General features: G+C 42.6%; 2 protein-coding genes across 15 annotated transcripts in view; both read left to right on the forward strand.

The window, feature by feature from the left end:
- Window positions 1-11560, forward strand: part of EP400 (E1A binding protein p400) — a 47754-nt gene extending 36194 nt beyond the window's left edge. For 8 of the 14 annotated variants that reach the window (XM_086761970.1, XM_086761959.1, XM_086761963.1 and 5 more), the window contains 13 exons: window positions 17-73; window positions 195-273; window positions 1004-1204; window positions 2264-2309; window positions 2401-2510; window positions 3128-3332; window positions 3824-3987; window positions 4370-4576; window positions 4868-5063; window positions 5680-5810; window positions 6431-6598; window positions 7353-7430; window positions 9044-11560. In XM_086761970.1, coding sequence (XP_086618096.1) covers window positions 17-73; window positions 195-273; window positions 1004-1204; window positions 2264-2309; window positions 2401-2510; window positions 3128-3332; window positions 3824-3987; window positions 4370-4576; window positions 4868-5063; window positions 5680-5810; window positions 6431-6598; window positions 7353-7430; window positions 9044-9316 — 1915 coding nt within the window. In that variant the 3' untranslated portion in view covers window positions 9317-11560. Of the gene's footprint in view, window positions 1-16; window positions 74-194; window positions 274-1003; window positions 1205-2263; window positions 2310-2400; window positions 2511-3127; window positions 3333-3823; window positions 3988-4369; window positions 4577-4867; window positions 5064-5679; window positions 5811-6430; window positions 6599-7352; window positions 7431-9043 lie in introns of those variants that run through there. The other 6 variants (XM_086761960.1, XM_086761972.1, XM_086761971.1 and 3 more) reach the window with 3 other exon arrangements.
- Window positions 11561-11757: 197 nt separating this feature from the next.
- Window positions 11758-20876, forward strand: NOC4L (nucleolar complex associated 4 homolog). The gene is made up of 15 exons (XM_086761773.1): window positions 11758-11853; window positions 11991-12111; window positions 12247-12353; window positions 12634-12741; window positions 13255-13404; window positions 14035-14134; window positions 14438-14472; window positions 14576-14626; window positions 15169-15280; window positions 15907-15967; window positions 16517-16627; window positions 17939-18102; window positions 18856-18938; window positions 19864-19977; window positions 20293-20876. Exons 1-15 carry the CDS (start codon window positions 11758-11760, stop codon window positions 20407-20409), a joined length of 1530 nt encoding a protein of 509 aa, XP_086617899.1. The 3' UTR covers window positions 20410-20876.
- Window positions 20877-21902: the final 1026 nt, after the last annotated feature.

The raw sequence follows: 21902 nt of genomic DNA on the forward strand, positions 1-21902 counted from the left end.
TTTTGCTCAATTTCAGACTTGGCATGAATCCTTTCCAGAAGAATCCAAAGCATGCCTCAGTGCTTGCAGAAAGGTGGGCACTCTCTGTCTTAAAGGAGTTATGAATTGTATAAAAGTGCTTTTTTTCTTTTCTTTGTTAACTTCCAGTTTTTTAATTTTAACGATTGTGTGCTTTATCCTGTCATTGTTTCTAGTGGAATAAACTATGATAAGCCACTTCCTCCAATTCAAGTAGCCTCCCTCCGAGCAGAACGTATTGCGAAAGAGAAAAAGGTACAGTCTCCATCTCAGCTATACATATAACTGCACTAATTAAACAAATTAGACAACAGAGGAAGTGTGAGCAAAATGCAAGGTCAGGCTGGATGGGGCTCTGAGCAACCTGATCTGGTTGGAGATGTCCCTGCTCACTGCAGAGGGTTGGACTAGATGACATTTAAAGGTCCCTTCCAACGCAAACCATTCTATCACTTTATGAAAGATGCCTCTGACAGAAGTTTGGCAGTACAGTAGATGTTATGAGCAGCTGCAAATTGTTCATATACTGAAGTTTAGGTATCCAAGTTCCAAAGTGGGACCTTTCCTTGGGCCTGTATGTCACACTCATTGTTCAGAAGCATCTTTTTGGAAAATATATAAAAACATGTAAAAATCTTGTTTTATTCTGGACCATTCTGTAGCCTCCTTTCTTGTATTACTCAGAAAGAGATACTTGACTTGCTTGTTGCTGGTAAACTGCTTGTTGTGCTATGCTCTAAGCTGTGTAACCATGAGTATATAGTTTGTTGTTTGAAACTAGTTAGGTCATGTCACTTGGCGTTAGAGTTACAGTGAAAACAGATCTGTATGCTGTCTCTGCACACACATACATAATACATGCTTAGAATCAAAGAGTTTTTGTTTGTTTGTTTGTTTTGTTTGTTTGTTTTTTTTAAAAAAGAACAACCTGATTGTTGCATGCGCTGTTTTGAAGACTGTGAAAGCTCACACTTTGATTTCCTAGGCTTTGGCTGAACAGCAGAGGGCACAGCAACAAACAGGCCCACAGCCTCAGCAGCAGCAAGCTGGCCAGCAGCAGGCTCAGCAACCAGCTGTGCAGCAAGCGCAAGCCCAGCCTCAGGCGCAGGCTCAGGCGCAGGTAGTTCAGCAGCCCCAGGCAGTCGTGCAGACTGCAGTAACTACGGTGGCCAACACTGCAGTACTGGTAAGAAAGGGAGGGCTTGGTGCCTCTGATGTAGTAACTTCAGTTCTTCTGTTTGTACCATATTTGTGTGTTTTATTTTCTCTGGAAAGTGAGACTTTTGGGTCAGTATAGTGAAATAAAAGCTCTTTCTTTCTTTCTGTTTTTGTTTTTGTTTTTTTTTTTTTTTTTAAATTTTCCTGGGTATGCTGGTTATCTTCTTTTTTGCTCATTTATTCAGACTGTGTTTGTACCATTATAGCAAGAGGTCTTGGCATTCTGAGGTGGAAAAACACCATATCCTTTGCAAAGATTTTTTGCCTTTTTCAGTTTAGATTTCAATTTAATTGAATCGAGTCTGAGCAAATACATTTACACAATCAGTGAACAGTATTTATACAGAGAACTTGGAGAATAAAGAGAATGTAGCTGTAAGAGCTACTCTGTTGAAGTAGCTTAAAACCCAGAGATCTATTAACCTTTGCAAGGCAACTTGAATGTTGTGTTCTACAGGACCTACCATGGTTGTTTTATTGCAGATCTGTGCAAAATTTTCACTGCTCCCTTAAATCTTGAGTCTTGTTTTGATGAATGTAATGACAGGTCTGAGACTTTTGTTTTTAGAGCCAATCCAGTTTGCATACTAATGTGTACAGGCAGTGATGATTTTATTTTGCTTGTTGAAGGGCAAGAATGCTACAGCTTTTACAGAAAGAGCCAGAGGGTGGGTTCTGACCCATAAGTATTGCTGTGTTTCTGCTGCTGAGTGATGTTCATGTGTGAGTGGTTGTCTGTGGCGCACCAGGGTAACACATTGCTCCCTTCTGCTAACAAGGATGTCAAATGACCAGTATTTACCAAACATTTGACTGATCTCCAGTTGTAGTGTGGCAGAATCCTAATATATACATCAGTTGTTGGTATGTAGAATGGATGAACAATTGCAGAAATATCTCTGCATTTTATTGCATTTTGTTTTTTCACTTCTGGAATACAGCATTTTATTAAACAGCATAGTACTTAAGAGCTATATTCATTTTTCTTTTATTGTTTTTCTGAACTGTTACCTTGTCTTCTAAATAGGCGGGCACAATCAAAACGGCAGTTACGGGGACAAGTATACAGACTGGTAAGAAGACTTTATAATTAGGCATTGGAGATCATAGGACATTCGGATTTTCATTTTTAGAATCTCACGTTTAATCTTGGCTTGCTTTCAGCTACAGTGAGTGGAAATGTCATAGTGAATACTGTTGCTGGAGTCCCTGCTGCTACGTTTCAGCCCATCAATAAACGTCTGGCTTCACCTGTTATACCTGGAACATTGACTGTGAGTAGATTGCATCCCCAGTTGAGTCCCTGGACTAATGTTGATTGTGTGTTTCATCGGCGTATCTGTTTTCCTCCTTAGCTTTCCATGTTATTTGCTTCTTGCAAATTTCATGTGCATCATGTGATTCTGTATCAAACCCCTCTCCCTTACCAAAAATCAGAATACACTGGAACAGTTTGTCAGAACAAAGTGCCTAATAGATACTACTGTTAAAAGTAGTTCATAGGCGAGTGCTGTCACAGGCAATGTATTATGTCATTATCATTTCCAGGCTGTAACTGTTTTGTGCTTTGTTAATTGCGATCTTTATTATTATTTTAATGGTTTAAGACTATGGAAGATAAAGCAAAAGATTGAAAGGTAGTAAAATCAAATTTCTGTAACGTAGTTAAGGGTTTGGTGATCAGCCTGTTTAAAAAAATATTTAACCAGATGCTGATTATGAGACCTATCCAAACAGATAGATGTATTAGAAAGATTTGGACCTCCTTTGCTCTTGCAATGTTTTCCATTTTTGATGTTTGTTTCCAAAATTGTATAGTCCGTTTCCATAAGGTTCCGTAGCTTTATATGAGGTATGGAAACTGAGAAGTAACGACTTTGTTCCTTTTCAGACTTCGGGAGGCACTGCAACTGCACAAGTGGTACACACCCAGCAGCGGACTGCAGCAGCACCGGCTGCTTCCACAGAACTGGTGACGATAGCATCTACCCAGGGAGTGCGTGCGGTAACATCAGTTACAGCATCAGCAGTAGTCACTACAAACTTGACACCTGTCCAGACCCAGACAAGATCGTTAGTGACTCAGGTCACACCAGGTAATAATGGTGTGTTTAGGGATTTTTTCCTAGGGTAGACAGAGAATTCCTGTAATTTGTTTGACCACTGTAGCCCCACAATATTGAAAATGTGGATTTGTTGGCAGCACAATTAAAGAATGCCATGATTTTTAACTTGCTTATTGTTGGTGCTCAGATTACATTTTTCTCCAGTATTTCTGAATAAAGTGTTGCAGTAGAGGAACTGGTTGGCCTCTAGGCATTAAAATTAAAAAATACTATTAATAATCTAGTAGTAAAATATTGGAATTGACTGTCTCTACTAAAAACCACTGTGAAGAAAGGAGCATATATTTTGTTATTTACTCTGCTTCTACATCAAGTTTATGCTAATGTGTTGTTATTTGTAGTTAGTCCACAAACTGGAGCAGAAAAATATGCATTTAACAGCTTGGCTTTTCAGATGAAATCAATTAATTAAATTGAATGTTGAAAATCTTCAGAGCATTTTGTTTTTTCTTTATTCACAGCTACACCAACAGTCCAGCTGTCCGGCAAAACAATCACCCCTGCTCACTTCCAGCTTCTGAGACAACAGCAGCAACAGGCTGCTCAGGTGCAGGTCCCACAGATTCAGGCTCAGGCACAAGCCCAGTCTCCAGCTCAAATAAAAACTGTGGGGAAATTGTCACAGGTAAGGAGATGCTTCTGTCATGGCATCTTACTCTCATGCTAGTGTAAGCATCATTAGCAGTGTGTGTTGTACCCCGTTTTCTTGGGCTATAGTGATATGCAGCTCTTTCTTAAATTTGATCCTACAAAAATTTCATGAAGGCAGCGAATCTGACAGCCATTTCAAGCAGTACCGCTATCGCAGTAAGTTGGGATGTAAAGCACTTGCTGTTTCTTATTCACTGGCAACCCACTGCGTAAAGGAGTTGCATTCTGAGCTCTTTGATCTTAACTAAAGTCTGGCATAGAATGTTTCTCCTTTAAAGCTCCAGATTCATCTCCATTTTTTTTTTCCTGTAGTCACGTAAAAGGTTAGAAATGATGGAAGTGTTTGATTTTTGCAGGAGCAGCTGATCAAGTTGCAGAAGCAGAAACTGCAGCTTCCCCAGCAGCAGGCAGCGCAGCAGACACAGCAAGGGGCACAGCAGCAAACAGCACAAGTGCAAGTGCAACAGCAACAGCAAACTCAACAACTCACTGCCGTTACGGCTCCTCGTCCTGGCGCAGTCCTCACAGGCACTACTGTGACAAACCTGCAAGTTGCTCGTCTTGTAAGTTGTTTTTGACTTTGGAAAAACAGTCTTAACCACCTTATTTACTCATTTAAATGGACTGGATGCTGGTCATTCAAGCACAGAAGTGCCCTTTGCATTACTTAGGCAGTATGAAAGATACAGCTGTAACATAAATAGCCTTAAATTGCACTTACCATCTCTCAAGTGTATTACTGTAAAAAAGCAATTATATTTAGAAACATTTACAATTATAACTTTATAATGACCTGTTATATGCAGCAAATATTTTTTGTGCCAGTACAGTAATCTTCATTCCTTACTGCTTAGACTCGTGTTCCTGCTTCCCAGCTCCAAGCACAAGGACAGATCCAAGCCCAAACTCCACAAGCAGCACAGGTTGCTTTGGCAAAGCCTCCGGTGGTATCTGTTCCAGCCGCTGTTGTGTCGTCTGCTGGAGTCACTACACTCCCTGTTACTGTTGCAGGCATTAGTGTTGCCATTGGGCAGCCGCAGAAAGCAGCAGGTATGTCAACAAACTTAGTAATAAAATAGTAATAATAAATAAAAAAATAATAAAATTTTAAATCTCACTTTTTTAAAGGTGAGATGTTTCAAATAATGTCTTCTGTGGGACATTCACTTTTTAAAAACTAAAGTGATAGAGGTTGTATTCTAATTTGTTTCTAACCTCCCTTTAATCTGGAGGTGAGCATGATTCTTTAGCCAGATGTGGTTGTTTTGTTTTTTTTTTTTAAGTCTGTGCATGACAGTAGGCAAGCGGATATAGTTTTAAAAATGAAGACATAGGAATATCATTTTTTTATAAAAATGTGAGTTGGAAATAGGGATACTTGTATTTCATAGCTGTCTCCTGCACTGTGGACAGAATTTTTCCTGTAGGAAGATTATTGTTAGAACACAAAGTTGGCTTACTCGTGCCCTTGGATAACAGAACGGTTTTTCACCACTCTCAAAATCGTATGTCTTATTCCCATTAAAATCAGTGGGTTATTAGTGCTCAAAGCTATGCAGATGTATAGGTCTATAAAAAGCACACTCTGTGTTTGCAAGCTGTGACTACTAGAACAAAGCAATAAAATTAAGACTCCTACAGTTCTAATTATTTTTGTAATTTTCAGGAGGCCAGACAGTAGTTGCACAGCCACTGCATGTCCAGCAGCTTCTAAAACTCAAGCATCATCAGGCAGCGCAGCAACAGAAAGCTATCCAGCCTCAGGTTGCACAGAGTCAGGCTACTGTGCAGCAAAAGGTATTTCTTGTTTGCTCTTCCATTGAATTATATAATGCTTCTGTGGTTGTAAAGCTTCAGCTCTGAATTATTACAAGGACACTTCTAGAGTCAGTATTTCTAGGGGAGGATCTTAAGTATATGTTGAGAGAATGGTTTATGTCTGCCTTGTCAGGTGATTAATAGTTTTTTAATAGTTTGGCATGATTTCTTGTGCCCCAAACTGGGTGCTCTTTTCTAAGTAACAAAGATTAAGGTTCTCTTTAGTCACTTCTAATATAATCAAATGTGGAAAATTCCCAAAGATTTTTACTGTTTCTGATATAATTTGTGAAAATACTTTTTTTCCTGAAAAGTTGTGTTCTCATGGCTTTGCTGTTAACCAGCCACCGTGCGGTTTTTTGGAAGTGTGTTATGGTATAAAGTGTGCATGTGTGTAAGAGAGAACCTTCTCAGTAAACACTTCAGGTGATTCAGAATATTTGCATAAGTGCATGAAAGCTTTTGCCTAGTGCTTATTTTACTATTATTAATCCTGGGAGGATTTTGTTTCAGTAATTAAATGTAATTCATCTTGGTAGCTACGTACCTAAAATACACCTATATTTTGTATTCACTGGTGTGTTTTTTCTCTTCTGCAGATAAATGCTCAACAGGTTACAGTCCAAACACAACAGCAGACATCACAGCAACAAAAAGTAACTTATACTACACAGCCTGCCATTAAAACACAGTTCTTAACAACTCCAATTTCCCAAACCCAGAAACCAGGTGGAACCCAGCAAGTGCAGGCCCAGATTCAGGTACAGGTAACACAGGTTTACACCTTTAAACTCTGCTGTGACTGGAGAATTGTAAAGATGACAGGTGATGTAGCATTTTGGCATCCACTCATATTAATTCTAGTCACACATTTGTTTAAATTGACTTTATAATAAAATTCATTGGTGCTAAATATGTGGCCTTACAACAGGTCAGAGGAACTGTCTGAGCTGTAAGTTTGCCTTTCCTCGTTGAAATAAATAGAGTCACTCCTTTTTATTAAGCAAGAGATTCCATACTATGTTTACTAAGGAACATTTAGCCAGAGTTCTTGCTGGTTTTTGATGCTGCCTGCCAGCCTAATCTCTGGCAGCCAAGAGTAGGTGACAGTTCAGTTGTCTTCTTTTCTGCATAACTGGATCAGTCTAACCAAGGAAAAAGAAGGGAGTTAGGAGCTGGAAGCCTTACTCTTTCAAAAGTATATGAGAGATAATGTAGCCCATTATAACTTCTGTGCTTCCTTCGATTTTATGTGTAGTTAGGAAGAAATGAGTATGTTGCAGTTAAATTTGAAAATACGACTTTTCCTCTTCACCTCCTAGCTAAGTTCTTCAATATACTAATCTAAAAAGTTTCTTTTTACGAAAATTGAGTATCACTGACAATGCCAAGCTGCAACTTAACATGAAAACCTTCAGAAAGGTTTTCACTTGGTAGCAGTTTTTGACAGGTATAATGTGTTTCTGCTCGTCAGCAATTTTTTATTTTGACCAAATTGTTCTTTATTTGCTGTCACTAAAGGTTGCAAAACTTCCACAAGTGGTCCAGCAACAGGCTACTGTTGCCAACATTCAACAGATGGTTTCAGTTTCCCAACAGGTAGGTTTTGCGCTTGTCGGATAGAGCACTAGAAACATGATCCTATTGAAAGCTTGTTTATTTGGAAGAGGTGTATTTTCTACATTATGAGTGGGATAGGCAGTATTTTTGAAGCACATAGCAAGTTCTCTTGTCTAAAAATGAATCATTTGAATACTGGTAAATGGGCAATGTTTGTTCATCACTGTAGATAAGCTGCAAAACAGAATTGTAAAAATATTTTCCAGTACTGAAAGAATTTTTAAGAATTGGTTTCTTGTGATATATTGTCAAGATAGCAAATAATTGAACTAATGAGCGCCATCTGAGTTTGTTCTACAAAAATTGGGACAAGTCCAGGGTTACAGGTTGTTTTGTAACAGTTTAAAAAGCTGTGCCAGGTACTTTGTGAAAGTCTGGATGGCGTGGTATGTGTTCTGAGTGTGTTATGATTACAGATGGAACTAGGGCAAGAGAAAGTCAGACAGTTTGGTCTCCCTTCCCCTATCTACCAGGCAGTTTATTTAACACTGCTCAGAACAATGTCATTCAAACCATTAGCAACAGGCATAACTTGTGCAGTTGATCGGCAGGAATGATTTAACTTTGGATGGTGGATGAAGTTATTGCCTTCAGTGCACAAAAATCTGAGCCAATCAGCTTTTAATCTGTCACAGTTCATAGTGCAGTGTTTTAGTGCAGAGTAAAACCTGTGACTGTTTGTCTTAAAATGATGATAAAGTGGTGTAAGCTGACTGATAAACCATCTCAGAGGTGAATGCTTCAAGGGCAAGGTGGACAGCAGGGAGTAGAAACCTCATCAGTCTACACAAGCTGAGTTGTCCTCTGTAGTCAGTAAGAGCTCCAAGATAATTTTTCAAGGGACATTAAAAGGTAAATTTTCAGAAGCCATTGATGTTGGCATAACTCTGGGCTGTTGAAGTTCGTGATAAAAAGACAAATAAACAGCTCCCTTCCCACACGCGCCAGTGATGCCAGTAGCAGTAGGAAATACATGCTAAGTATTTTAAAAATTACAGTCTTGATGTGTGTGGCATTATTTTACCTGCATTTTTAGTGTTTCCCAGTGGATTCCTCTTGGGTTGGTCAAGAGTTCACTTTCCCCTGGAGAAGCCCTTGCAGCTTCGTTTGGCTTCTCCTCTGACAAAGGCAGCTGAAGCTGCTCAGTTTTCCTTACCTTGTCCTCTGAACAAGATGTTTAATTTTTTTCTCCCTTGCTTTCAGTAGAGCTATGAAAATTAGATTTCTGGATGAAGTTCAAACTATTCTACCCTAAATTGGCAATAGAGACTGGCAGCTGTAGTCTGAAAGGGTAATGTCAGAGACTGGGAGCCTCAGTGGCTGTATTTATTGTCATGATATGGGTGTAGAGTGGGCATTTTAGCCTCTTGGATCCTCCATCTATCTCTCTGTTTTTTATCTTGTTCCTTCCCTTCTGCTTCTGTAGTACAGGAATTTTCCTCTTTATCCAGTAGTTTTTTTTTTACCTTCCACCTGTCTTCTGTAAAGGATCTAGGGGAATGTCCTTTGATTTGCACTGCAGAGATTTAATGAATGTTCCATTTAATGCCAAAGTATTCTTTTGTCATTGCCTTGTCATCGTAATGTCTTAGGTACAAGCTCAACCCCAAACTGTGACACTTTCTCAGACAACAGCAGGACAACAGCAGGTTCAGGTGATTCCTGCAACAACTGCTACTGCTCAGGTTGTCCAGCAGAAACTGATACAACAGCAGGTTGTGACAACGGCATCTCCCCAGATTCAGGCTCCAGGTGTACAGAATCCAGCCCAGACACCAGCAACATCTGAAGGCCAGAATCAGCAAGCAAAAGTACAAATGAGGACGCCTACTGTCAGATTAAAGGCACCTACTAAACCAAGTTGAACTAATGACTAAAATGCAATAACAGGGAAACACAGCATTTCTTGTTTACTAAGCCAAGTGAGAAGCTACTCCCAACATCCAAATGAAGACAGGCCACCTCTGTTTTGTTTTTAGCAGAAGATTTTTTGCTGGTGAACATTTAAACATGGAAACTCTCACATCAGTGTATTAGCAACTGTTTAGCACTCAAAAATCTGTACAAGATACATTCTGCCAGTGTTCTCTGTGCTCATTCAAACCAGATAAAGCAAACATTACCTATGTTTAAGTTCTGCCCAGCTTCACGAACGTAAAATGGTAACATGCCATAAATGTCAGTAAAATTCATGTTAGCATACCATAAACTGCCCGTGGGATTATGCAGCTCTTTGCTGTAGTTTGGATGTGCGCTCAGTATCCACGGTGAAGCCATTCAGAGAGCCAAGCGTGGCCAATATAGCAAAGTATTTTCCATCTGTATAAAAGCTGCGTGTTGTTCTCGCTTGAGGTAAATACCTGTGGAAAATCTAACGTATATTTGAAGTGCTCCCTGCGAAGTTTAGCCAATAAATGTGAAAACCTGTAAGTATATGTAATTAAAAAGGAAAAAAAGTTTCATTCTCCATTTTTGTAAGTCTTTTAAAATGTTTGTTAGTAGTTTTGTGTACAGTTTACTGAATCACCCAACCTGTGCGCTCATTCTCATATTTCACTTTAAGATAATGGATATTTTAGGCATGAACTGAGTAAATACTGTGTTGATAGTAGATGTGTACTAAAGTGTAGCCCATTTTTTGGTAAAAGAATTGTTCGGTGGATACAGCTAAACAAATGATCCATAGCTGTTTCTCATGGGACTTCTGTCAAGGAAACTCTCCAACTGATAAAATTTAATGTCTCGGTTTCATTCTGCTCTTGCAACATCTTTAAATGTTCAGTACTTTCTACTCCACTTTCAGTTCTGGGGGGTGGGGGTTGGGGGAAGGGGAGAATAGTGAAATTAAATCTAAGACTTAATTCTTCAACTCTGTAAAGAATAAGATCTAACTTTTGTACTATTCTTTTACTAAAGCTAATGATGAATGTATCTTCAGGTGGGTATTTTGGATGTGAATAGAGCATGGCCTCTTCCTCCAAATCAGTTTGCCTTACTGTTATGAAAAAAAAAAAACAACCCAACCCACAAACAAGCAAAAAGCTGCATAGAACTGTGGGGGTTTCCTTTGTTTTTTTGCATAAAATGACAAACAGACTCCGTTTTCAAACAGCACTGAGTGAGGAATCAAAAAGCTCTTGGTGGCTTGAATGAATTTATTTTACTTTGGCCATAAATCTGCATGACGTGTAAAATTCAGGCAAAATTATAACATTCCTTTTCTGAGATGATTTTAAAATTATTTTTCCGTTCTGTAATCTTTTTACTCTTTTAGGAGGGGAGCCTATTTAAAGGCAAGGAAAGCATCTCTTTTGTTCTTATCTCTGTATGTACACACCTATTGGTACCTAGCAATCCAAATGGCTTAAACAAGAAAGAATATCCAGTCAGCTCCTTGGTGTGCGGTAGGGATAGGTCCAGCCCATTCTGTTATCATCATGAATGTAAACGCTGGGTCAGGCAGCGCTCCTGATTTTTTAGTTTTATACCTCTTTTCTCCTGCATCCTTTTTCTTGGACCCTCAGGTCTGCAAATACGAGGGCATTGTTGGTTTTTTTTTAGGCTGTTTGTGCATGCAGTAGTCTTCCCCCAACCCAGCTGAACCACTGGTTTGTGCCAATACCCAAATTTCGTTACCACCGCGATGCTGGCAGTGTTAGCAGCGGAATAGTTTAACTTGAAAAGCAAATGCAGCGGTGACAGATAACTGACGCTGTGTACAGTATAGTGTTGCTTATCCAGAAATATTGCTTAGTTAGCCCCAGTTTTACTTTTAAATGTTTAGCTCTTACTATGTGCATGGAAGTCGTGTGTGGGGAACACTGCCAGCAGCGGGAGGGCTGTTGACTGCGTCGTCGTGCTGGTCTGGTTTTGTGTCTAAAGAGACGATTGTTTCTTGTTTAGGTCAGTTAATGAAGATAAAAATCACCTTTTTTTTTTCTCTTCTTCCTTTTTTTTTTTCCTTTTGATGTGTCTTTCTCCCAGGAGTGTGTTAGGAAGTCAACCTGTAAATAACTTATGAACATAAGCATTTGTACTTGATCCAGTAGGATTGTACGGAATAGTGATGTATCCTACCTGAAGGTGTAATAAAGTGTACATTTTTATAACACCGCCTTGCCCTGCCTTCTGTAACGCGAGGCGGGGGTCGCCGCCTCACGGAAAAGGGGGGCTCGGGCGGTTTTTCCTCGAAGATTGCGGTTTTCCAGGAGGCCGGGAGCGCGCTGCGGGCTCCCGGGACCGGCCCCGCCTGCGGGCGGAGCGGCCGCCGGCTCCTCCTCCTCCTCGTCCGCCTTCCGCCGGCAGCATGGCGCGGGCCGCCGCGCTGGCCTCCTGCCTGGAAGCCGTGCTGGGGAGCCGCGGCAACGCCAACCGCGTCTTCGAGATCCTGGAGCTGCTGGCGGTGCGGGCCGGGGGCCGGGACCGGGCGGGCTGTGGGGCGGCGCCGGGGGCCGAGGGCCGCGGGGAGGCCGGGGGAGAGGGGCCGCGCCGGGCCGCCCGCCCCGCCGCCCCTCAGAGACGCCTGTTCCCCAGGGCCAGGAGGAGGAGGAGGAGGAGGTGCTCTGCGCCGCCCGGACCTGCAGCCGGCTCTTCGGGGCGCTGCTGGAGCGGAGGGAGCTGTTTGTGGGCCCGCTGCCCGCCCAAGAGGCCTCTCTCGCCGGTGAGCCGGGGGCTGGGGGGGTGTTATGCCGCGGTGTCCCCGGAGAGGCAGGGCCCTCGGGCTGGGGTCGCGTCTCCCTGGGGCTCGTCCCGGCCGGTCTGGGCTTTCACGGCTTCTCTGTGCTTCACCCTTCAGAGAACTACAGCGCGGAGGACAAATACAAGATATGGATGAGGCACCGCTACAACGACTGCGTGGATGGCTTGGCCGAGCTGATGGGACACGATTCCTTCCAGGTCAAGGTAGGTCCTGAGCCCGCTGCTGGGACACGAGTTCGTGTGGGGGTCCCTTGCGATGCAGAAGCAGTTCTCGCTCTGATATTTCGGTGTGGGATGGCCGGCCGTGCTGTGAGACATTGCTGGTGCTCTGGCTTGCCTCTGCTCACCAGCCTGCCGGTAGCAGGCACGCAGCTTTCTGTGAAGAAAACTTAGTTTGTTCTTCCTCCTTTAAAAGTTGTCTTCTTTGGGTGTGCTCCCTGGTGTCCTTTTTGAGGTGGGATTTTTTTTCTTTTTTTTTTTAAAGGAATTGGCACTCTGCACCCTCATGAAGTTTGTTGAGTTGGAGGCACAATATCCTTTGATCAAAGTAGAGTGGAAGGGGAGTTTAACTTTTCCTTGTGAACTTCTTAAGGTAAGCTGCAGAGCTGAAAAGTTCCTCCGTTTATTACCTGATGGCACACAGGACCGCATGTGCTCACCTTCTCTGGGACTAAAATTTCTAGCTAGGAGATTTTCACTGGGGAGGGAGAGTGGTGGTCTAGAGAGAGCACTGAGACCTGGAGCTTCTGTCCCAGGTGAGGCGGCATCTGCAGGTGTGGGAGCAGCTGCCTTGTACGTGTTCAAGCTGGGGTCCTGAGTGCTTATGGTTCTTGTGGTTTTTTTGGAGTCTATGGCCTCACTTGCATGGATTGGGAGATGGGAGGGAAGATACTGCCCCTGGTTCAGCCACTGTGTCATTTCTAAATGATCCACCTCGGAGATCAGTAGGGTCTGTTAAAATGGCTTGTGACTGTTGCTCTGGAGCAAGCAGCACACAGCCATGCATTCAGAAAGCTGGGAGGTGCCCTCAGCCCTCACAGCTCGCTGTCTGCTCCACTGCTGCAAGAGACTGACTTGTTATTTTCCTCTACAAACCCTTTGTTAGGTAGTTGTTGATGGCCTACTTCCCATAGATGAGGATGCTTCACTCCTGATCTCTCGCTTTCAAGAATACATGGAGTATGATGACATTCGGTACTTTGTCATAAAGGCGGTCACCGAGAGTATCGGACAAGTCATGCAAAAGACGAAAGAGGTAACAAATCGTTACTGTTCAGGTGGGTCTGGAAAAACTGCTCCAAAAACATCTATCTTGTGCATGAAGCAGGCAGGGACTAGAGGTGTATGGAAAGACTTCAGAAGCAAGAGAAATGAGTGTGCCCATTTGAAGGCATTGATTTTTTTTTTTTTTTCCCTTTTTTTTTTCTTTCCCTTGCTCACAATGTCTTCAGTCTGAAATTGGAGGTAGTTCAAGACACGCGTACTGTTGTTCTTGCAAAACCTGGTCTGGGCTCTAGCTTCTGTTTTACCCAAATCTCTGCAGCTTGGGTGGTACGCACAGAACTTTTAACTCTGTTCTCTCTCCGGTGCAGGGGAAGAGTCTGTTTTCTTTATGTGGATCCACTATTTTTGTTAAACCAGAATTAGTTCAGAGGTGGGTTTTGTGTTAGACAAATGAGTAGTACTCCAGGATGAGGCAGCAATAGAGAACATACCAATACGTAGTTCAGCCATCAGGATTTTTCCTTTCTTTTTTCTTTCATAAATATATTCAGTGCTTGAGAAATAGGGGAATATTGAAGTCCAGCATCTTACCTTCTGTTGTGGACCTTGCTTCATGTTTGATTGTATGTTGGTATGTTGTTTGTTTGTTTGTTTTTCTCAGAGGCCACTGCCGTTTTACCAGCAGAACGTATTTTCCCTCATTGCGCCCATTAACATGCCAAACAAAGAGAGTGACATGGTCAAATTTATGGTGAAGCAAGGTCAGTAAGCTCCACATGATGAACTGTGTATGAAAAGGAAAGTCAAGTTTAAGATTTTTGTTCTGTAAATACTTTATTATTGCTTGCTGATGAAAAATGTCTGCTTCTGTGATCACAGTGATTCTAAACAGTATTACAAAATCCAGTGCCTCAGTCTACGGTGGGGTCTGTCATGGCCTTGCATCAAGACAAGGACTTCAGCCCAAATTTTTAGGATGTCAAAGGACTAAGTAAAAAAGGTTCATCTTAATTTTTTTAAACATCCATTTAAAGTTCAGCGTCTGTTTTCCCTTTTTTTCTTAGATAACAGAGAGGAATTGAAAGTGTCAAAGCTGCAGGTAACTATTTATTTGGTGCTCAGAGCTGAACGTTTTATCTACTTAAAATAGAGCTTTATCTACACCAGTGTGTTTAACTCACTGTTTGCAATTCTGTTTTAAGGCACACAAGCAGGCGTTTGAAAAAATGTGGCTCAGTTTTTTGAAGCACAAGGTGAGTGTCACTTCTGCCACTGACATGTGTTGCTTTCCAGTTGCTAATCCTTAGAGGCTGTGGCTGTCCTTGCGTGGAGCTCCTGGTAGCACCCCACTGTGCTTTCAGTGTCAGATGAGAACCGCCCAGTCACCGTTTCTGTTGGATTGTTCTTCTGCCAAGAAACATGACGTGATATACAGTCTGCTGCTTCTCCTTACTCTCAGCCTTTTTATCCCACCGTAAACAAATCTACCCGTAAGGACTGACCTGCGGTGTAACAATCTGTGTTCACAAGTTGAGGGTTTCCAAGCCTTTTGGCTGGTGACTTTCCCATCTGAGTGATGATGACACTTTTAGTTGGGAGCACCTGCTTCTTTTCATGGCCTTGATTGTCAGGTGTCACTTGTAAAGTTCCATTTGGGAACTGTTGCTGCAAGCCCTTCTGTATTGTCCTGGCACATTCCCTTTTGCTTGTGTGTTGCCTTTTGAGCCATGGGTTGCTGTTTCTTTCTGAGTTCTCACTGCAGTGATTGTTTCACTGTATCTTTTGTCCTTCATAGCTTCCCACTGGCCTGTACAAAAAAGTTCTTGTCATTCTGCATGACTCCATCCTGCCTTATATGAATGAACCCACTCTTATGATCGACTTCCTGACCGTGGCCTATGGCATAGGTGAGCGAAAACAGGCTTCATGTCCTTTGTGATGTGTGCCTGCAGCATGGTGCGTATGGACTTGGAAGGTCTGCTGGATGCGGCACCATGGCCTGGGTGATGAAATAGTTGTACTTTTGACTGGGATGAAGCTAAGGAACTAGGGTGAACTCCCTTGTCCCTGAAAGTGACATGTTTTTATCAGTGTTGTTGCTCCTTGTATGTAAGGAAAATCACATTTAAGGCTTTGGGAAGAGTAGAACACTGGAGTGATTTCTTTAAATGTGGGTTTCGGCCAGCACTGCTGATACCTGGGCTGCATCTGGACAGAGGATGTGCAGATCCCTACAAAAATATCCTTTCTGAGGAGACCTTTCCCTCCCCAGTGTGGCTTTCTTGTGGGATTGGAGTAGCATGTTTGTGTCTCTCAGTCCTTCAGAGTCTGTTCTTCTAAACTACAGCTTAATCTTTGTAACTTGTGAGCCTCTGGATGGTTCTAGTTGAAACTGTGCCACCATACCGTCACACTGGCTGTAATTTCAGGTACTCTTAGTTTTCTGTGCCTTTTGGGAAGGTTTTATAATAGAAACAAGTTGAAGCTGACATTTATTTTTTTGTTGTGTTGACACCTGTCTGCTTTCTTACAGGTGGAGCAATCAGTCTTCTAGCCTTAAATGGACTATTTATTCTGATTCATCAGCATAATCTGTAAGTAAAAAGAGCATCTTGTTTAAAGGAACATGGATTTTGTCATTTATATCTTTATAGAAAGGAATTGAAGTGGATTCTACACATCTTCAGGCTTTAAAATTCCCCAGTGAGAAAGCCAAACACTGCACAAGAGACTCAGCTGTTCGTGTGCTGAGCTCTTTAGATAGTCTGACCTTTTTTTCAGCTGAGCCTAAATATCCTCTTCTTCAGACTGTGGTTGCTCAGCACTTGAAAATTGATTTCCATTGATCTGATTACATAGTGAAGCTGTCGTTCTTTGTGTGCCTTTCACTGGATCCTGTACCACTTGCAGTCAATGGACACAGCTTCACTCCCCAAAATGGCTGGGCACTGCAAGAGTCATAAATTCACCTTACAGCTTGTTTTCGAGTGGTGGCTGTGGAGAGAAACCTAAGCAAGCTAAACAGAGCACAGCAGTGGTGTGCGATAGTCTATAATGAAACCACAGAAGCATTTAGACTCAATGTAGTCCCGTTGTATGTCACTGATCAGCAATGGATGTTGCCTTTTTCCTTTTTTTAACAGGGAATATCCTGACTTTTACAAAAAGCTGTACAGTCTTTTAGACCCTTCTATATATCACGTGAAGTACCGAGCCCGCTTTTTCCATTTGGCTGACCTGTTTTTGTCTTCATCGTAAGTAGCATCTTTATTATGTACGTTCATATGTTTTCCTCCTGCTTTTCTGTTGGCCAGAGACTGTTCTTGAACCAGTCCCCCACATGTCTGGATATAAGGTATTGATTGTGCCTACTGGATTAGATTTATTTTCACTGAGAAAACCTAATCCAAGAGTGTTGTGGTAGTGTTGTGTAATTTTTCTTGTGCTATTTTTTAAGATTTGCCGCACAGCCATCTACTTTCAGACAGTAAAAATGCAGTTAGTTATCAGAGTTTGATCTGCAAATGATTATGGACGTATTTTGATCTGTATTCTGCTTTGGCTGAAAGTGATGATTTTTCTGTCTGTCTTTATGAATATGGAAAATAACATTTGCAGGCTTTTTATAGATCATAAAGCTGTTGATAAATTGATGACCTTTTGCAGACATACAACACTGGAATATCAAGTGTTTGACAGTCTGTCTTGATGCTGTCAATTCATTGTACATGAGGAAGAAACTAGATAAGCAGTTGGTCATATAGTTGTCATCATATGATGTAAAATAAACCAAGAGTAACACTTTACAGTTCAGCAGGAGGCATTTAATATCAAACCCCTTGTATTCACAGTGTACAGTGGAGAGAGGAGCAAGATCCGACAGTGTCCTGTGGGCTGGCTTTGCTGAGCCTTGCAGGTGTGGCGAGCCCTAGGGCTGAAGGCTGAGTGGTTGAAAATTGTCATCTTTCATCCCAGCTCTTCTGACCTGTAGAAAGTGCCTAGATGAGCTGGTTGCTGTTAGAAATTTGCATTTTTACCATAAAAAAGAACCGAACTGCACACGTACATTACAGCAGCTTTATGTTCCCATTAAAAGCTGCACTGCTTGCTTTAGTCCTGGAAGCGTTACGTAGATTTAACACCGCGGCTCATGTATTAATTAAACTCACAAAACAACAGAAGAATATAATTAAAGTTGCCTGGCCAAGCACTCAGAAGTTTATAAAATGACTGAATAAAGATTGCCAAGTGGGTGACCACGTACAAGAGCTGTGCTTGGCTACGGCGAGTGCCTGGAGTGGTGCCATGCATCTGGGTTGAATCAGAGTGATTGGAGGTTGTTCATGCATTGAATGGAAATGCCCTCAGATTTGTTCCAGAGAGCGTACAAGACCCTGTATTACTGCTTGAAACCAGGACTCTTACAGCTTCTCTTTACTCCATAGCCCAAAAATTCTGAGGAGCCTTGCTGATCTTTAACCTGACATGCTGTTTGGGTTGGTGAGGCTGCTGGCTCACTTGCTGGGACTTTGACATGTTGCTTTCTTCTGTCTCCTTTCCAACAGTCACTTGCCAGCCTACCTGGTGGCAGCATTTATAAAGCGCCTGTCCCGGCTGGCCCTCACTGCTCCTCCTGAGGCTCTGCTCATGGTCATTCCCTTCATCTGTAATCTCTTCCGGAGACACCCTGCGTGCAAAGTGCTGGTACACAGACCTCACGGGCCAGAAGGTGAGAGGGGAGGTGGGCAGGGGAGTTTTGTGTTAGGCTTTTAGACAGCATCAAGAGCAGGATTCCTGCGGAGGAGGATGGGAGATCCTAGCCCCAGTTCTGAGGTTTAGAAGGATCCCTCTCTCCCTTGAGTTTGTGGAAAGCCAGCTGGCTGCTCCTGCAAGTTCTCTGACTGTGAAGACTTGCCTGCATTGCTCTTCTCTGACCTTGGGCCTCGCAGTTGGCTCCCCTGCCTCAGTGATTCCGCAGGTGAAGGCTGCTTTGAGCCTGACATGCTGATGCAGGCTACTTCCAAGTGCTAAAGGACTGGGGAACTCTACCAGACACTGAATTTGTCTTGTTCGCCCCAGGACTATAAAGAAATGAGAAAAGAAACCAAACACAGAAACCAGAGACCACCTCAATTTCTGTCTGTAGTGTTTTTGTGTAGGTGGCCGCACTAGGGCCTCAGCAGTCTCCTGAGATTTACTCCTCTGTGATTTAACTGGCTGGTATTGATCATCAGTAGTGACCATTCAAAGCTGCCTGAAGTGCTGTTGAACTGACTATTCCAGTTCTTTGTGCCCTACTTGTGCTCTTTAAAAGTAATTCAATTCTGTAGTGCTGCCAACACTGACTCTTGGGTTGTGCTGGGGTCTGTCAGTTTGTCCTGAACCCTGTATGTCTTGGGAAGGAGCAGCTCTGGCTGCAGCACTGCTCTGGGTCTCTGTACATCACGCAGAAGGTATTAGCTCTGTATTTCTGTTTCCTTAGATATGTCAGAAGATCCATATATTATGGAAGAGGAGGAGCCATCTCGAAGCAGGGCTTTGGAGAGCTCTCTCTGGGAGATTCAGGTATGTCAGCTAAAAAGGAACGTCTGTATCTGTTATGGTCGTCTTCCACCCTTGCTGCTTCCTTGACATGCATTGGCAGTGGGCAGTCCCACTTACAAGAACCTACTGACGTAGGTCTTGCATATGAGATGAGTTTCTGGCTGATCTTTTATTCTGCATCCTCTTCTGTCCTAGGATAAGCAGAGATTTTACACACTGGAGAAATCGTACATGCTAATTAGTAGGTGACTTGTGAGCACACATCTGACCGTGCAGCTGAAAAGTGTGCAATTAGCAGCTGAAACAGACTAAATAGCTGCAAACGTGTGAGGCTTTTTATTTGCTTTGGAGGGGAGAGAGGAACTTGCTGAGTGCTGATGGAAATTAATTGGGTACAGATAGGTCATCCTGTAGAATTGTGTTTAAAAATGCTGGATAAAACTGTAACATCCACCTTTCACCTGGATTGTTCGTAGGATGGTGTATGAAGGCTGGAATTGGTTAAATTACTCCTGATGGGTCCAAAACCTTAATGGCGGGATTGTCCCTTTCCATTTAAATGCTACAAGGATTTTGTGTAAGGGTTGAAGCAGCAAAAAGAATGTTGTGCCGGAGCAGGAAGCCCAGAGAGCAGGAGCCCACGTGCAGCATCAGGGCTGTGGGAGGTGGCAGAATTGGGTTGTGCGTTGTAGGCATGGCCGGTGGAGGAGTCTGTCCTGAGCTGGATGTGAACTGGGTGGGAGGGGTCTTTGATCGTTTGAACGGTGGCTGAAATCAGGATTTCTTGAAGCTCTGTCGGAACACAGTACAGCAAATTTGCCTCTGCCAGAATTTGATGTTCCCTGAAGATCTGACCAACAAAGGGGCAGATACCTGTGTGGGAAGCCAGATGGGTCTGTTACCTTGTACTTATGACACCCATGTCCTATTTGTCTTGTTTTTGCAGTCTCTACAAAACCATTATCACCCAGATGTGGCCAAGGCAGCTGCTGTCCTGAACCAGTCGCTGTCTGAAATAGAGGATGACTTATCAGGGCTCCTGGAGCTCTCGGCTTCTGAGGTAGCGTTGCTGTGTCTTTGTGCGTGACTGGAACCAGAGGAAAGGAGACTGGTTCCTGGATGCTATAGCTGTGTCCTGTTCATCAGCCTTGCTGCTGGGGAGGGAGCTGGGCTCACTTTGGGTTACCCAGAGCCAGGGAAAACTGGAAGATGTCTGTTAAATAATAGAGCACGAGGCAGCAGTGGTGACAGGATGGCTTTTGTGTTAAAGGTTTATTGCCGGACCTTGTAAGAGGTTAAAGCGAGCAGTGGTATCAGCCAGGGTGAGGAGCTTGTACTGAGTTTTGCCAATATCTTCTATTTTTTTCCTTTGTAGCTTTTTGATAAAGAAGTAAAGAAAAAGGCTGTTGATGTGCCCCTGGAATTTGAGCAAATACGAGGCCTATTTGGGAAGAAAAATGATATTTTTGCAGAGCACTTCAGTCTAGGTTGACGTGATCTCTTACAAACACATCTGCACAACTGCCTGATCTTAGGGACATGCACAAAGCTCACGTGTTGTGCTGAGCAATTCTGCCCTTTGAAGTATCCCCATGTGATGGGAGCTGGACTGCTTGAGAAAGATGCAGCCTTCTTCAGTGACCTTTGCTACTGCCCATGGATGGACTTTCCTTTGTTTCTCGTGCTTGCGTACTGCCGCCTGATATTTGGGAGGGATTTTCCCTCAGAGCAATGTTTACTGGACTTATTCTTTACTGAGACTCCAGCCCTTTTCTTCAGAGCTGCTGGTGCTGGCTGTGATCAGTGACCACTGACAGACCGTCTTGCTGCCATTCGATGGGGCTGAGGGGCAGTGCAGTCTCTGACTACTGCTTTTATTTTTCAGATGTGTTACTTTTATACTGGAGCTGACAACCTGTTTGTAGCAAGTGATTTCAATACATAGCTGTAAACACCTGATGATATTGTAATTATGTTTTTTTATATAAATTTTTAAACTCGCAGCTTCAGAGGGATGTTTAGCTTCTATGTACTCATCTCAGCACTCCCACATTTGAGGCATTGAAAGCTCTGGTTTGTCAAAAACAACTGGTAGATGACGATGCTCGGTAATTCCATCTATGAAGTGTTGCTGATGTTCCTTCATGTACATCCATCTCATGCTGCAAGGTTGCTTAATTCAAATGTCATGAGCTTTGGAAATGAGCATAATCCTGGGGACTGCTCTATCCAGGGATGCCAGCTGATGTGCAGTGGGAGGTATGCCTTAATCCTTGATTTTTGCTTTGGAATGATAAGCAGCTTAACATAGTTTTGCTTGCAGCCTGCAAGTGTTGTAGGATCTCTGGCCAGTGCATATCCAGCTGCTGATGAAGTTTTAACTAGTCTACTGATACTAGGTGGTTTTGTTAATTTGAATTTTTCATATAGTTCCAGAAATCCTGCAGAAATTCCTCCTGATAAGGTTTTGTGGTTTGGTTTTTTTTTTTTTTCACCCCCAAGGTTGAGATAAACTCCTTATTAAGAATGCTGATAAAACTCAGGATTGGTTTTTTGTAATCACTTTCAACAACTTAATGTTGTCTTATTAGACTTTAACACTGATTGCGTATTTTGAAATCATATTTTGTGGAGGAGACGAATACAGTCAAGAAAGTGGAGGTCAAGAAATCTAATTTCTGGCAGACAAGTCTGTGTAAGTCAAGGAAAACTGCAACTGTCTTGGAGACAGTAGGTGTTACATTTTCTTCATTCAGTCGTCGTCTTGCTTTCCAAACAAGGGACGTGTCCTCAGAGTGTAGAGCTCTACCTCTTTTCTCTGATACTTTTGAATTCAATTGGGGATGTTCTTCAGCCTTTGATTTTTAGTTGGGTTGGGTGGGTTGGTTGGTTGAAGTCGTCTTAATCTTTGTTGTTCTCTTGTGAAAAAGCAATCCTGTCTCCTCCCTGGCCAGCCTACTTTGCTTTTTTTTTTTTTTTTTGGCT

The sequence above is a fragment of the Chlamydotis macqueenii genome, chromosome 17 (genome assembly GCF_036417535.1).
Source record: "Chlamydotis macqueenii isolate bChlMac1 chromosome 17, bChlMac1.mat, whole genome shotgun sequence".
In the NCBI taxonomy this organism is placed as follows: domain Eukaryota; kingdom Metazoa; phylum Chordata; class Aves; order Otidiformes; family Otididae; genus Chlamydotis; species Chlamydotis macqueenii.

Coding starts and splice junctions, on each gene's coding strand:
- NOC4L (XM_086761773.1), top strand. CDS start 11,758: ATGGCGCGGGCCGCCGCGCTGGCCTCCTGCCTGGAAGCCGTGCTGGGG. Junction 12,742..13,254: donor TTCCTTGTGAACTTCTTAAG/GTAAGCTGCAGA, acceptor ACCCTTTGTTAG/GTAGTTGTTGATGGCCTACT. Junction 14,627..15,168: donor TCAGTTTTTTGAAGCACAAG/GTGAGTGTCACT, acceptor TGTCCTTCATAG/CTTCCCACTGGCCTGTACAA.